General features: G+C 38.2%; 1 protein-coding gene across 1 annotated transcript in view; it reads right to left on the bottom strand.

Annotated features, from left to right (window-relative positions):
- The window catches only part of MET (MET proto-oncogene, receptor tyrosine kinase), a 111,159-nt gene that overhangs the window by 80,117 nt on the left and 15,646 nt on the right, over positions 1–15,396 (bottom strand). The window contains exon 2 of the mRNA XM_008580997.1: positions 749–1,965. Coding sequence (XP_008579219.1) covers positions 749–1,951 — 1,203 coding nt within the window. The 5' untranslated portion in view covers positions 1,952–1,965. The remainder of the gene's footprint in view (positions 1–748; positions 1,966–15,396) is intronic.

Below are 15,396 nucleotides of genomic sequence, written 5' to 3'. Positions count from 1 at the left end.
CCAGGAAAAGTACCAAACTAGAACTAAGTAGACACAGGTATACTCAAGAACAAAATCCATGATTAAAGTCAAGATCCAAAGGATGGATTTTGGAGGAAACATTTCCTTTCTACATTTTCAGGTTATTTAGATAAGTATATTAACTCATGTAAAAATGTTTTATTTGCCAACATTTCAGAAGAGTTTTTTTGGGCCGGCCTGTGGCTCACTCGGGAGAGTGCGGTGCTGATAAGAGTTTTTTTTATGTTAAGTCTCATTAAGTAACACCAAGAATATAGATTAATCATTTATATATAAGTGAGAGAATGGGATCTCATAAGAAAAAAATCCTTCAAAAGCCACAAATTTGAAAAATCCCTTAAAACCTGTAAACTTGAGCATCTTCTAAATGTTGCAAAGCCTACACAGAAATCTCAATAATTGTGTTTTTCAGGAATTGCTGTTGTGTTAAAATCTGTGTAACATTTAATAATAATGTTTATATGAGAAATAACATAATCTGAAGGGTTGCAAACACAGAAATCCAAACTGTAAAAATATTTTTTCTTTCAGTTATATTAACTTTTTAAGATATGATTTTAATTGTAAATGAAGATTCAACTTCTAAATCTTCTTGGAAAGAATCTGCAAATATTTTGGATAAAGATCATTTACTGAGCACAAAAAAACCCTTGATATTCTTTTCTAGACTGATACCTATTCTGATTTACCCCTCATAATTTGTAAATGGGGAACCTATGTGACTTACCCTGTTAAAACAGTGCTCATGATTGGGTCCATAAAAATGCTGGAGACATCTCACTTTGTTTTTGTTGACGATCTTGTTGAAGAATTCATTGACATATTTGATAGGGAATGCACAGACAGCAGATCGATTCATTGGTTCAGCAGAATCTGGCTTGCTTTGTGCGAACACCCCGTAGAGAATGTCATCATTCAGGCTGGCTCCTATTTGCTTAGCAAGATGGGCCCCAGGCTTACTGACATATGCAGCTTGGAGGATATTAAACACTTCTTCCCGTGTGGATCTCTTTCTTCTCTTTTCCGTGAGAATACATTCCAGAGGCATTTCCATGTATGAATGCAATCCAGAGTCTACAGAACAGAACCTGATTATTCTGGTATGAAAAGTCTGAGCATCTAGAGTTTCCCTTTGGACCGTCAAAAAGTAAATAAAATGGTTGCTTTCAAAGGCATGGATATACTTAATAGGGTAAGAATCTCGGAATTCAGGTAAAACATCAATATAGGACTGGTCTGTCAAAAACTTAAAACCATCTTGTGTTTCCTTTAATCTTCTCACTGATATCGAATGCAGTGAGTGACCTGGAAGGTAAGACGAATTTATGGTATTGCCCACAAAGAAGTTGATGAACCTGTCCTTTTCAGACAGGAGGACTTTGGATCCCAGGGCACTCACCACACAGTCAGGACACTGGCTGGACTCTTCATCCGCCTGTGGGGAGAACATGCAGTGAACCTCAGACTGGATGTCAGCAGTGTTATCGGGTGGAAGGACATGTCGCTGGCAGGTCCCTCTGTTGACACTGCCACAGCTAATGAGTTGGTCATCATAGTATGTGTCAACAAGCAGAGCCATGTTGATGTTATCTTTCCAAACGCCACCTGATAAATTGGCTTTACTGCTGCAGTCCTGACATGGGAAACAATCTGGGTGTTCCAGCACAGGCCCAGTCTTGTACTCAGCAACCTTCTGAAGGTCTTTGTCATTTAAAACATAAATGTAGTTAATTGCCCCGAGGTAAATGTGATGCTCATGGAGAACGACATTCTGGATGGGTGTTTCTGCAGTGAAGTTGGGAAGAAGGTATTTCATGTTCACATTCATCTCGGACTTCACTAGCGCCTCTTTACACTCCCCATTGCTTCTCTGCACCAAGGTAAACAGGAAGACAAGGATGCCAGGTGCAAGCACAGCGGGGGCCTTCATTGTGAGAGGTGTATCTGCCAAAACACGTTCAAGGTGAGAGCGGTTCAGTTGTCATTAGAAACAAAGAGGAAAAATCTGAAAGAACTATACCAGTTAAACCATCAGAAATAAAGCTTCCCAACTGGAATTTCTACACGGAGCAAAAACAAAAACTCTAGCTAGCTTCACATAAAGATGCATTGTGCAGTTGGACATGACTCCACATAGTCTAATTTTAGAACTCAAGCCATGAACGAGTAATTTTAGAGAACAATGTTCTGTATTAAGGTTGATACAGCAACTAAGTTAGACTCAGTCAGCAATAAAATAAGAAACACAGCAAATTTCTTTCTCAACCCCTTGCTGGTTGTTTAATGTGGTTTAATATCTGTGGTTAATGACTAGGTTGATATTTAAACTTTCTCAGTTAGTCAAGTAAGGGAACTGTGGTCCGGATTCATTTATTCTAGAAATCACAGCAGGCATTGTTTCCTTGGGAGCATGTAGAATTACTAGGCTAAATTTAGCTTCCTTTTGGAAGAAAACAATCATAAATTCTAGAAGCAATATGATCACATGCTGTTTATAGGACTTTGAGTGTAGAGGAAAGGTATGGTTATAATTTGGCTATAGTTAAACCATTGTTTTAGACATACTAATGCTTAATGTACAATCACTGTAAACCTAAAAACAGCAGTCTGAAAACATATAAAACAAAATATAATCTTCAGAACCAAAGTCCTAGAACTACTTCTCGGGGAAAAACAACATATTGTTCATTACCAAGTCAAAAAGCTATTTAGTAAAAAGCACATTATTTTAACATTCTGTGGTATGCACGTGGACAGTTTCTACTAGGAAACACGGGTAGATTTGTTATTCAGTTTTTAAAAGCTTACAGTGCACAAATTAAAAGCATTGTGAATTCTACTTATAATATACTTAGCCATAGGTATTGTAGTACACTGGAGAGGCCTCAGTGAATAGAAACTAAACAGTTATTAATTTTTTTTAAAGAGCATAATACTGACAGGACAAAGTGAGTCTCTAAAAATATACTAGGCATTATAGCTATGCCAAAGACTAACCCTGGGTCCATAAAACCACAGCAGAATTCACTGAGCAACTAGTATGTGCATGGCTCTATGCTTGCACTATGGGAAATGGACATGGTCCCTGCCCTTCAGTGAATCCACCATGTAGTTGAGTGATAACACACATATGCTGGTAACTATACTACATGGCATTACAATACCTTGCATATAGCACAAACCAAAAGCTACAAGCATCAAGGGAGAGAGACAAGCCTGTGCTTAGGATTATTATGATTATGAGAAATAGAAACAAGTTCATTACATTGTGAGGTCCGGGAGAGCAAGGATAATGTGTTTGACTTATCACTACATCGCACATACATAGTACAGAGCCTGGAACACGGTAGATGTTAAACAAATATATATTGAATAAATGAGTGAATAAAAATTAAACAAGAAGTTCAAAGTCACATAATAGGTTGTAGAGTAGCCAGAACATGAATCTAATTCTTCTTTTTTTTGGCAGCTAGCTGGTACCAATCCAACTCTTTGACTTCAAATCAAAGATCATTTACTCTATTAAATCTCTAAGAATTGGAGGCTTTATTAAGAGGTAAAAGAAACTCAGTGGCTTTGAGCTGTGGAGTTATATAACCAAAATTTTACTCTAGGAAGACTGAACTGGAGGCGAGGTGGCGCAGAGGGGAGAGAGAACCCGGCAGTGGGAAGACCAGTTGACCAGCTATTATTTTATCCATAATGAGGTAACAAGGGCCAGCACCAAGGCGATGGCCCCACAAATAGAAGGGGAGGGATGAATGAGAGACATATTTGAATAAGTAAGATTTGATACTTAAATGGCTGGAGTACAAAAAAGAAGGCAAAGATGATTAGCAGTCATCTAGAAAAAGCAGAGCAAGTGACAAAGTTAGAGTTGACAGCAGTAGGAAGTTAGGCTGAAAACAGGGGAATATGATAAGTTGGTTTTGACATGTTGAATTTGATGTGCCAGTGGGAAATGAGTGAATGTTCTACTACAGGGATGACTAGTAGGTTTTACATTATTCACCAGGAAGCAGGTGCCTGGAATGAGTGCAGAATGAAAATTCCAAGCAGACAGAGCATTTCTGCCAAGGAATAGAGGTGGATAATGAGAAAGATTTGGAGGAGAAGCCTGCCCTTACTGGGATAGTGGCACAACTGGTCTTGGGTGAGACAGTGGCAAGTGGAAGCATGAGTGCCAGGTATTTGCCATTTGTGCAAGAGAAAGAAAAAAAAAAACCAACAATTCAGAATTCGATTGGCAGAGTAATTGGGACTCTAGTTGGACTAGAAATAAACTTTGCATGTTATCTGCATAGAGGTGATGGTTAAAAGCAAGAATGGGTGTGTTCATGGAGGGACTAGGTGAGAGAAGAGCAGGCAAATGAACCAAATCCTGGGGAACACCCACACTGAGGAAACAGTGAAGGACGGAGGAAGATTAAGGTCAATGAGGCGTGAAGAGAGCCAACACTGCACTGTGTCACAGAAGCCAGGCAAGGGTCTCAAGAAGGCCACGGTCCACACGGAAGCTCTTTGTGACCTTCAAGAGTGGTGTTGGACAGTAGATAGGGAAGAAATGTGTGGTGAAGACATAGAATGTTTGTCAAAGGAAAGACAAGCAAAAGGCAATAACAGGGTCAAGAGGAGTTTATTCTTAAATCGGGGGAAAGACAGATGCTTATTTGTAGGACCTCTCTTGCTTCTACTAGCATTTATTGCTTGTCTATGAAGACATGGTGCCCTCCCCTGGGAAGCTCACAGTCAGTGGGTGGAGGCAATGGGTTAACAGTTACTGGAATGCAGAGGAAAGGAGACCAACCAGACTGAAATGATGCCACAGCTGAGTCTTAAAGGCAGACGAGGAATGAAAACTCCTGGCAGGCACAGCAGTTTATGCAAAGGTATAGTGGCAATAGAAAGCATGTGGTATGGTCAGGAGAATGGCAAGTAGTTAAGCCTAGAAAGCAGGAAAACCAAACTGGCAAACGAGAGAGGTGAAATTATTGGAGCAATATTCCAAAGGAGCAAAAAGAGGCATTCTCAGGGGCCCTGGGAAGATAGGAGGACTATTCTTTCTGAAACAGTAGGAGAGAATGAGAAGTTAGATGAAGATACAGGGTTACTGAAGGAGTTCAGGGCATATGACTTCAGTATTTTAGAAATAAATTAGGAGTATGATCATCGGTTGAAAATGATGGACACAAGGAGGGAACAGGAACATCACGATGGAGGAAAAGGTTCAGGATAGCTACAGCAGGGCATGCAAACTAAGGTCAGCAGGAAATGAGTGAAAGGATTGCTTAGCAACTCCAAGGGCTCCTTTAAGATAAGTTGCAATGTGCTGTGACTTCCACTTCACATTCATGAAAGATGGAAAAAACCCAGGGCAGAAGGTCAAGGACACAGTGATTTTCAGGGTCCTACTGAAGCCATCTGATTGGGAATACAGGCTTTGAAGGAAGAAGCAAAGCTAGAAAATAGCAGAGGGACGAGAGGGCAAGACAAAGCTTCAGGAAGGTAAAGAACTGGAAGAGGTATAAACCAAATAAAAATAAAAATAACAATAACATGTACTGAGTGCTTACCATGTGCCAGGCATTCTGTTAAATCCTCTGATTTATTCTTCATAAACACCTGTGAAGAAGGAAGTATTGTTATCCTTCTCTTGAGCAAACATGCCACAAGTCACACAGTTAGACTTGGGATTGAATAACATGTCTAGCTGACAGGAATCCACCCAGGCTCTTAAATGCTTCCCTATACTGAATCAGCTTCCCACACTATGAGGAAGCATGCACTGGAAGAGAATTTAGACAATCAGACCTTTCTCTCTCTAGCTGTGTGACTTTTGGCACTTCATTCACCTCTAAGTGCCAGGGTCCAATATTCTCACATGACTGGCTTTTAAGAATCAAAAAAGAGATCTCATCTCTGAAAGCACTTTGACTGTTACAGAGTGTATATACATGTAGGGAGTTGTACTTGCTATGTTTATATATAATTCTCACTGTATGTACTAGACAATTGATATGTACTAGATAATTTTTGATGCTGGTGGGGGAAGTGACAAGGAATAGAAGAAATGAGGATTAGGGACAAGGTGTTCTATTAGGAGACAAACACAAACCATAAATACATATCTAAACCTTCTAGAGAATATTAGGTGAAAAATTAAATGCACTTCTCAATATGGTATCAGTGTATCTTGCAAATTTGGGAACATTAGCCTAATAAATAATTTATTAGTGTATTTTCTTTAGAAAAAAATAATAAAGGAAGGAAATAAATGAACCATTACGGCCAAATGAAAAAAAAAAAATACAACCAATTTGCATCTTAGTTGATGTCCATTAACACATTGCAGAGGGTGAACGGCATTTGGTTTTTTTTTTCAGGCTTTTGGAAGAAGACTTCAAAATGATCTTGTTTTTTTGAAATCTGACGTATTACATTAAATTTTGTTTTAAAAATAAGATTTCATATTATAAGGTTGGTAAATAAGTAATTCACTGTACTAAACTTCAATTTGTTAGAATCCAAGAAAATGTATAAAGTACAAATTGGCTTTTTGTTATCTCACTTGGTGAGATGGCGAATCAAAAGAAAACCAGTACAGAGGATTTTTTTTCTATTTAAAGAAAATACCTTTCAGAACACATACTGGAGTTAGTACCCTAGTCTTCTATTCCTTCTTTACATTCTCTGGTAGCAAAAGGTGATGCCATTTATTAGATTGAGAAATCAAAAAAAGGTTAAATTTATTTATTTTTATTAAAGAAAACAAATGGGACTAAAACCCACTGTCATCAAGATTTTTAATCAGAATATGGGTTTCTGACGAGATGTGGGCAACCTTCTCCACCTGACAGAAGGCAGGAGCACTCCTGAGAACCTTGGCAGGAGCTTTAGGCAGCCCCTCACCTGAATGAAGACAGGAGTACACCACAAACATGGCTTCCACATGCGTGGTCCACCACAGCCACTGCCATAGCACTGCTGCCGCAAGGGCAGCTTGCTGTCACAGTTTTCCAGGCTCTGCATTTCCACTCAACTGCATTGACACAAGGAGAGTCACCAGCAGAGCCTGGAAAAAGAGGGGGATGTCTCTCCTCAAAGCCCACTCCAAGTAATAGAAGAAGCAACTGCTCTCCCAGATGACCAGACATCGATGTAGAGATACTGGAAATATGAAAAAACAAGAAAATATGACACCACCTTAGGAACACAGTAATTCTCAAGTACCAGACCCCATAGAGGAAGAAACCCTCAAAATGAATGAAGAGGAATTCCAAGCAACAATCTTAAGAAAACTCAATGAGATACAAAAAGACTCTCAGACAACACAATGTAACAAGAAAAAATATCAAGGATATGAAGAAGGAAATTTACAAAGAGATTAATACCTAAAAAAGAATGTAGAATAACTCCTGGAAATGAAGGAACTATTCAACAAAATAAAAAATGCAACTGAGAGCTTAAGCAGCTGGTTACAGCAAGCAGAAGAAAGAATTTCTGATCTAAAAGACAGTCTTTTCAATATAACCCAGGCAGACAGAAGGAAAGGAAAAAAGAATAAAAAAAAAATTGAAGAAAATCTAAGAGAGCTAGCAGACAATCTTAAGCCCCCAAATATCTGAATCATGGATGTTCCAGAAGAGGAGAAAGGAAAAGACACTGAAAACCTATTCAATGCAATAATAGCAAAAAACTTCCCAGGCATAGGGAGAGAGATAGACCTTCAGATCCAGGAGGCTCAAAGATTTCCAAACAGACTCAATCCAAAAAGATCCTCTCCAAGACACATTTAGTCAAACTGGAAAAGCTCAAAAACAAGGAAAGAATCCTAAAAGCAGCAAGTGAAAAACATCAAGTCACCTATAAGGGTGTCCCCATCAGACTAACAGCAGACTTCTTAACAGAAACTCTACATACCAGAAGAAAATGAAATGATATATTCAAAATACTAAAAGGAAAAAAAGCCTTCTAGCCAAGAAAGATTTCAAGTAAACAACCTAATGCTACACTTCAAAGAACTAGAAACACAAGAACAATCCAATCTCCAAATTAGCGGATAGAAAGAAATAATTAATATCATCAGAGCAGAACTAAATGAAATAGAGACCCAAAAAACAATATAAAAGATCACTAAAACAAAAAGTTGGTTTTGTGAGAAGATAAGCAAAATAGAAAAACCATTAGCTAGGTTAACTAAAAAATGAAGAGAGAAGACCCAAATAATAAAAATCTGAAATGAAAAGGAAGACATTACAGAAATACAAAGAATCATTACAGACTATTATAAACAACTATATACCAACAAATTTGAAAACCTGGAGGAAATGGGTAAATTTCTGGACAAATACAAACTACCAAGAGTGAAGCAAGAAGACGGAGAAAACCTGAACAGACCAATAACAAACAATGAGACTGAAGCAGTAATCAGCAGTCTCCCAACAACAACAACAACAACAAAAAGCCCAGGACCAGATGGCTTTACTGCTGAATTCTACCAAATCTTTAAAGAGGAATTAATACCAAGTCTCTTTAAACCATTCCAAAAAATTGAAACAGAGGCCATTATCCCAAACTCATTCTATGAGGCCAGCACCAACCTGGTACCAGAACCAGACAAATATACAACAACAAAAAGAAAGCTACAGGCCAATATCTCTGATTAACATAGATGCAAAAAATCCTCAACAAAACATTAGCAATTGGAACACAGCAGCACATCAAAACATTATACAGCATGATCAAGTGGGATTTATCCCAGGGATGCAAGGATGATTCAACATATGCAGATCAATAAATGTGATACAACACATGGACAAAAACCACATGATTATCTCAACAGACACAGAAAAAGCATTTGACAAAATTCAACATCCCTTCATGATCAAGATGCTTAGCATATTAGGTATAAAAGGAAAGTATTTCAAAACAATAAAGTCATGTATGACAAACCCATCACCAATATCATCCTCAATGGACAGGAGCAAGACAAGGATGCCCAGTTTTACCACTTCTGTTTAACATAGTATTGGAAGCACTAGCCAGAGCAATCAGGCAAGGGACAGAAATAAAGAGCATTCAGATTGGAAAAAGACAAAGTCAAACTGTCCCTGTTTGCAGATAACATGATCCTATATAAAGAAAAACCTAAAGACTACAAGAAAAACCTCAGAGCTGATAAACAATTTCAGTAAAGTTGCAAGATACAAAATCGACATGCAAAATCAGTAGCACTTTTAATACTCCAGTAACAAACTAGCAGCAAAAAATATCAAGAAACCTGGCCCATTACAATAGTCACCCAAAAAGTAAAATACCCAGGAATAAAGTTGACCAAGGAGGTGAAAGATATCTACAATGAGAACTACAAATCACTGCTGGAAGAAATTAAATAGGACACAAAAAGATGGAAAGACATTCTATGCTCTTGGATTGGAAGAATTAACATTGTGAAAATGTCCATACTACCCAAAGTGATCTGCAGATTTAATGTGATCCCCATCAAAATACCAATGACATTCTTCACAGAAATAGAACAATCCTAACATTCACATGGAGCAACAAAAGACCGTGAATAGCCAAAGCAATGCTGAGCCAAAAAAAAAAAAAAAAGCCAGAGGCATAACACTACCTGACTTCAAATTATACTACAAAGCTATAGTAACCAAAACAGCATGGCACTGGCATAAAAACAGACACTTGGACCAACGGAACAGAATAGAGAATTTAGAAATCAACACACATACTTACAGCCAACTGATCTTTGACAAAGGCAACAAGAACATACATTGGACAAAGAACAGCATCTTCAATAAATGGTGCTGGGAAAACTGGATATCCGTGTGTAGAAGAATGAAACTAGACCCACACCTCTCACCATATACCAGAATCAACTCAAAATCAATTAAAGACTTAAATATAAGACCTGAAACTATAAAACTCCTAAAAGAAAATATAGGGGAAATAATTCAGAAAGTAGAATGGGGCAAAGACTTTATGAATATGACCCCCAAAGCACAGGCTTTGGGATTACATCAAACTGAAAAACTTCTGCACAGTGAAAAAAACAATTACCAGAGCAAAAAGACAACCTACAGAATGGGAGAAAATATTTGCAAACTATGCATCTGACAAAGGGTTGCTATCCAGAATATACAAGGAACTCAAACAACTTAACAGTAAAAAAATAAGTAATCTGATTAAAAAATGAGCAAAGGAGCTGAATAGGCATTTCTCAAAGAAAGATATACAAATGGCCAACAGACAAATGAAAAGATGCTGAACATCACTAAACATTAGGGAAATGCAAATCAAAACCACACTGAGATGTCATCTCATGCCAGTTAGAATGGCTATTACCAAAAAGACAGAATAAAAAATGCTGATGAGAATGTGGAGAAAGGGGAACCCTTCTGCACTGTTGATAGGACTGTAAATTAGTACAGCCATTATGGAAAACAGTATGGAGGTTCATCAAACAACTATAGATAGAACTGCCATAGGATCCAGTAATCCCATTGCTAGGCATATACCCAAAGGAATGAAAATCATCATGTTGAAGGGATGCCTGCACTCCCATCTTTATTGCAACTCTATTTATAATAGCTAGGAGTTGGAACAAACCTAAATGTCCATTGATGGATGACTGGGTAAGGAAAATGTGGTATATATACTCAATGGAATACTACTCTGTCATAAAAAGAATGAAATTCTGCCATTCACAGCAATATGGCTAAACTTAGAGAAAATTATGTTAAGTGAAATAAGCCAAGGACAGAAAGAGAAATACTGCACGTCCTCACTCATAAGTGGAGGCTAAAAAAAGATAAAATAAAATAAAAAAATAAAAAAGTAAAGCAAGAAAGATATAACAATTACAATAATTAGTTGAACATTGAAAAGGAGAGAATGAAACTGAGGCCACCAGAGGCTGTTAGAAAGAAACTGTTAAAGGCCACAAAAAATGTTTACATCGTGTAATGATCAATATAGTAATTATCCTGATTTGAGCATCCCATATTGCACACAGGAATTGATATTCAATATTGTACTCCTTAGATATAGGTAATCAATATGCTTCAATTAAAAAAAGATAGCTGTACAAAAAAAGAAAGAATATATATTTCTGTTTAAATCTCAGATAATGAGAAAACATTCACCTAAAACACCTTCCTTGATCATTTCAACCAATCAAGACCCTTCCCCTTTAAGAAAGGTGTGGGTTGGTCAAACTCGATCTTCTCCAAGAGACATTTGTGTCCTACCTAAGGAGTGGAGGGAGACCCTTTAGAAGTATTTGTTGCTGAGCTGTGCACTCTGATGACACCGCTGGTTGACTGAGTGGTCAAGTGCCCAGGCTCTGGAGCCAGATTGAAAGGTTTAAATCCATCCTTTCACTCTGTGACCTTAGGCAACTAACTCTGAGCCCCTCTCTTCTCACCTAAAATATGCGAGTGATTATAGTAACTCTTCACTTGTGAGGGTTATTCTAAGGATTCATTGAATTAATACATGTAATTCACTAAAAACAATGCCCGGCACATAGTAGGTCAACAGATGTTCTCTATTATTATTGTTTGCTTATGCCCTCCGCAAAACACTTATGATCATCTACTGTGTGCCAGATACCTTGCAGAGTGCTGAAGACATAAAGATGAATAAGACGCTTTCCAATTTTCAGTGAGATCTCAGACTAGTAGGGGAGATAAATAAACATACTACGGTTTAAACTCAACATAGAAAGGTCTATAGAGGCCCCTAAAGGGGAACTTGATCAGGATAGGGGAGTTAGGTGGATGCACCAATCAATCAGTCATTTCCTTATAAAGCATTCACAATCCTGAGGCGAAGCACTGGGGAGAACCTATTTTTAGTTGTGGCAGTGCAGCTAGTTAGTTGTATGACCCAAAGCAAGTCACCCACACCTTTGGCCTCTATTGCTTTCTTATTTGTCAAATTATAGTGTTGAGCCAGTCAGGTGCTGGAGCCCTCTCGTACTGGCTCAGGACAGCCTCCTGCGTGCATCTCTTCCCAAGTCCCATTTCAGTGACTTCATCTTGGTAGCCTGAAATCAGCATGGTGGAGGTATTTACACCATAGAAATAGGCAAACACTATTAATCAGGGCTTCTTTTTTTCTCCTGGAGGGATAGTTCCTGAATATTTACCAGCATACTCCTGGGTTGAAGTAACAATCTCCAAAGTATTTCCCAACTCTTTCAACTCAGACTGTTTTTCTGCAATTACGTTTTACTCCAGTGCTACTGACTTGTCATAAATTGCTTTCCTTTCTCCATCTATATAACCTGCCAGGTCTGGCTGTGTGAGCAATTTCAATATTTATATTGGTAGTGACTCCAGAAATACTTTCACTTTTTATATATTTTTGTCTTGATACATTCATTTCTGTGATGTGCCTGGATCAGGCTTTCAAGATAGAATGTCTTTTTACTGTTTCTGTTTTCCTGAAATAGTGCTAGCTATTTAATCAACTTTCAGTTCCTTTCTAAAAGGAACACTTAAAGATGATTCAAACAGACTGACTAATTCGTTCTCTTAAAATGTTGTGCACATATCAGGTGAAAATGAATCACACATAAAACATTTCTTTATTTCTTTTCAGTTGATATTTAAGATAATCTCACTGGCAAAACATTTCCTGGGAGTGATCCTCTCAGTGGCACCTTGCCCATTAAATTACTGCTATTTAGGAGTATTTCCTTTAAAGAGGACTGCTCAGCCTGACCTTAAAACCAGCTAGTTGACTGCCACCTACATACCTCTAGTTTTCTCATTAAACTGGCTTCCATAGGTCTTTTCATTCCCCAGAAATCTAGCAGTATATTTAATCCTCTAACTATTTATTGAGTAGCTACTTGTGCTTATCAACACTATCACTGTCTTCATCATTGCCAATCTCATCAACAAAAACATGTTGCAAAGCCTATGTATGCCATATTCAAGTACTGATTCCCCCCAAAACCAACAACACAGCAGGTGTAATGGAATACATTTTTTAAGAGAAGCCTTTTCTAAACTTTGACATGGGAAACTTTGCTTTCTTTCAGAATTGATTTTCTTAGAAATCATAATAATTTATAACTGTTGATAGCACTTTATACTTAAAAAGACATAGTCAATTACATCCTCTCTTCTTTTTTTTTTCTTTTTCCTTTTTGTCTTTTTTTGTGTCCGGCAACGAATTGCAACCCTCAGTGTCACACCCGTACTGGACCGGGACCGGCAACGGGATCGCAACCCTTGGTGTTGCGCCCGCACCTCGCTCAGCCAGTGAGCAGGAACCGGTCTGTATGTGGGATCCGAACCCTTGGCGGGAGCACCGCCGCGCTCCCAAGCAGCGTACTGTAGCAGTGCGCCACCAGGCCGGCCCTACATCCTCTCTTCTAATCATGATTATAAGGTAAGCATTATTCCCTTGTTTTCAGATGACAAAACTGAGATTCAAAGAGGATACAAATATTACCTAAAATATACTAAAATATGCAAGTTAGTACTGAGTGTATTTCTACTATTTAAATATATGATGCTTATTTTATCTATTTTGAATTATTTGCATTTCTTAGAAAAGATTTTTATTCAAAAGTCACAGTATTTTAGTAAACACCTGTTTTTTTTTTTTTTGTCTTTTTTTGTGACCGGTAAGGGGATTGCAACCCTTGGCTTGGTGTCGCCTGCACGGCGTTCAGCCAGTGAGCGCACCGGCCATCCCTATATAGGATCCGAACCCGCGGCGGGAGCACCGCTGCGCACCCAAGCGCCGCACTCTCCCGAGTGCGCCATGGGGCCGGCCCGTAAACACCTGTTTTTATCTGACCAGCACCCACTGTCTCTTCTACTGGCAGCTCTTGAAAACTCTCCGTCCCCATCTACTGACACTCAACCACACATGGCCTGCCTCCCCCACCAAAGCACAGGGTGCGTGTGCAAACTAGGCTGGCCTTTCCATGAACTCTATTCACTGGACACGGTGCTTGGTCAGGGGGTGAGCATGTGACCAAAGCAAGACCAATCAGAGTCTTTTTTGGGATTTAATATGCATGCTGGGAGAGTACCTTTCTCCTTCAGAGATCACAAGCACTAAAGATGATGTTAACGTGGAAAGTCTGATGACCATCTTTGCCACTATGTGCAGAAAGCCCGTCTGAGCATGCAGCTGACCCCAGAGGCAGGAGAGCTGACACGGAGAGAGACAAGTTCCTAATGTTATTGTACGAGCATATTATTGTCTGTACCCAGCTATGTCTTAAGCTAATGGGAGCCAGTAAAATTTCTTCTCTTCTTTCTTTTTCATCAACAATTTCATAATGATTCCTTTATTCATTGCTTCTGAAAAAATCCTAAGCAAACGATGTCCAGTAGAAAATACTACAAACCTGTGAGTTCAAACAAAACCAAGTGGGTAAAAACAACTTTACATAAAATATTCAAGTAATTGGGACAAAGATGGTTTCTTTCTTTATTTGAATAATTGCATTTGAATATTTTACTTTGCATTTGGGAACATATCTATTAGTTAAGATTTCCGAGGTAGTATACTAGTTTTTTCCTGCTATGTAATTACAAAATCTTCTACAATATTTACGTAACATCATTTCAAGATGGAAATAATGTATCTAAGTGGAGTCAAGATATAAAAACTAGAAAATATTTCAATACTGCTTTTAAGTGTATAAAAGGGATTTATGATGATGGAAAATGGCCGAGGCCCCATATTAAGGAAATTGCAGCCATAAAAACAGTCATGGCTAAATCTCCAGGAAGACTTGCCAGAGTCTAACCTGAAGGAAAATTCTTAGCCCTCTCTACATTTATACTATTTCCATTAATTTTCAGAATAGGTCCATAAAAACAAAGTTAAAGAAAGAAGACTCCAATAGAAAATTCCCGATGACATTTAAAATACTGTATATATAAGCACACCCTGCTTATGAAGAGTCATGTTACATTCTACCAAAAAATATTAATCAAATATTTGTGGGAACCCATTGCATGCCTAGATACTGAGAATTTCTGCCCCCAAAGAGTGTATAGCCCATGGATTTGAAGACAGCAGGACAAACTCTAAAATATAAATGGGTAACCTAAAATCAAAAGTGAATGAATTCGCTGGGCTCTTGAGAAAGCAAATTTTAACATGCTTTATTGAATGTTTGATTTTTATGCCTGAGAATTTAACACTTAATGTTATGATCATTAGAAGAGACTGACACACTGTGTCAAAAATCCCTTCTCATTTACCCAGACACTATCTTGACAGTGATTTCTAACAGTAGGTCGAAGGGACAGAAGGAATCTTCAGGACTTTTCAGCCCATTCAAGTGCTGTTGTCCAGCCACATTTAAATGATCCCAAACAC

The sequence above is a fragment of the Galeopterus variegatus genome, unplaced genomic scaffold (genome assembly GCF_000696425.1).
Source record: "Galeopterus variegatus unplaced genomic scaffold, G_variegatus-3.0.2 Scaffold89, whole genome shotgun sequence".
Taxonomy (NCBI): domain Eukaryota; kingdom Metazoa; phylum Chordata; class Mammalia; order Dermoptera; family Cynocephalidae; genus Galeopterus; species Galeopterus variegatus.
Note: the sequence above shows the minus strand (reverse complement) of the source record. Positions and strands in the feature narration are given on the sequence as shown.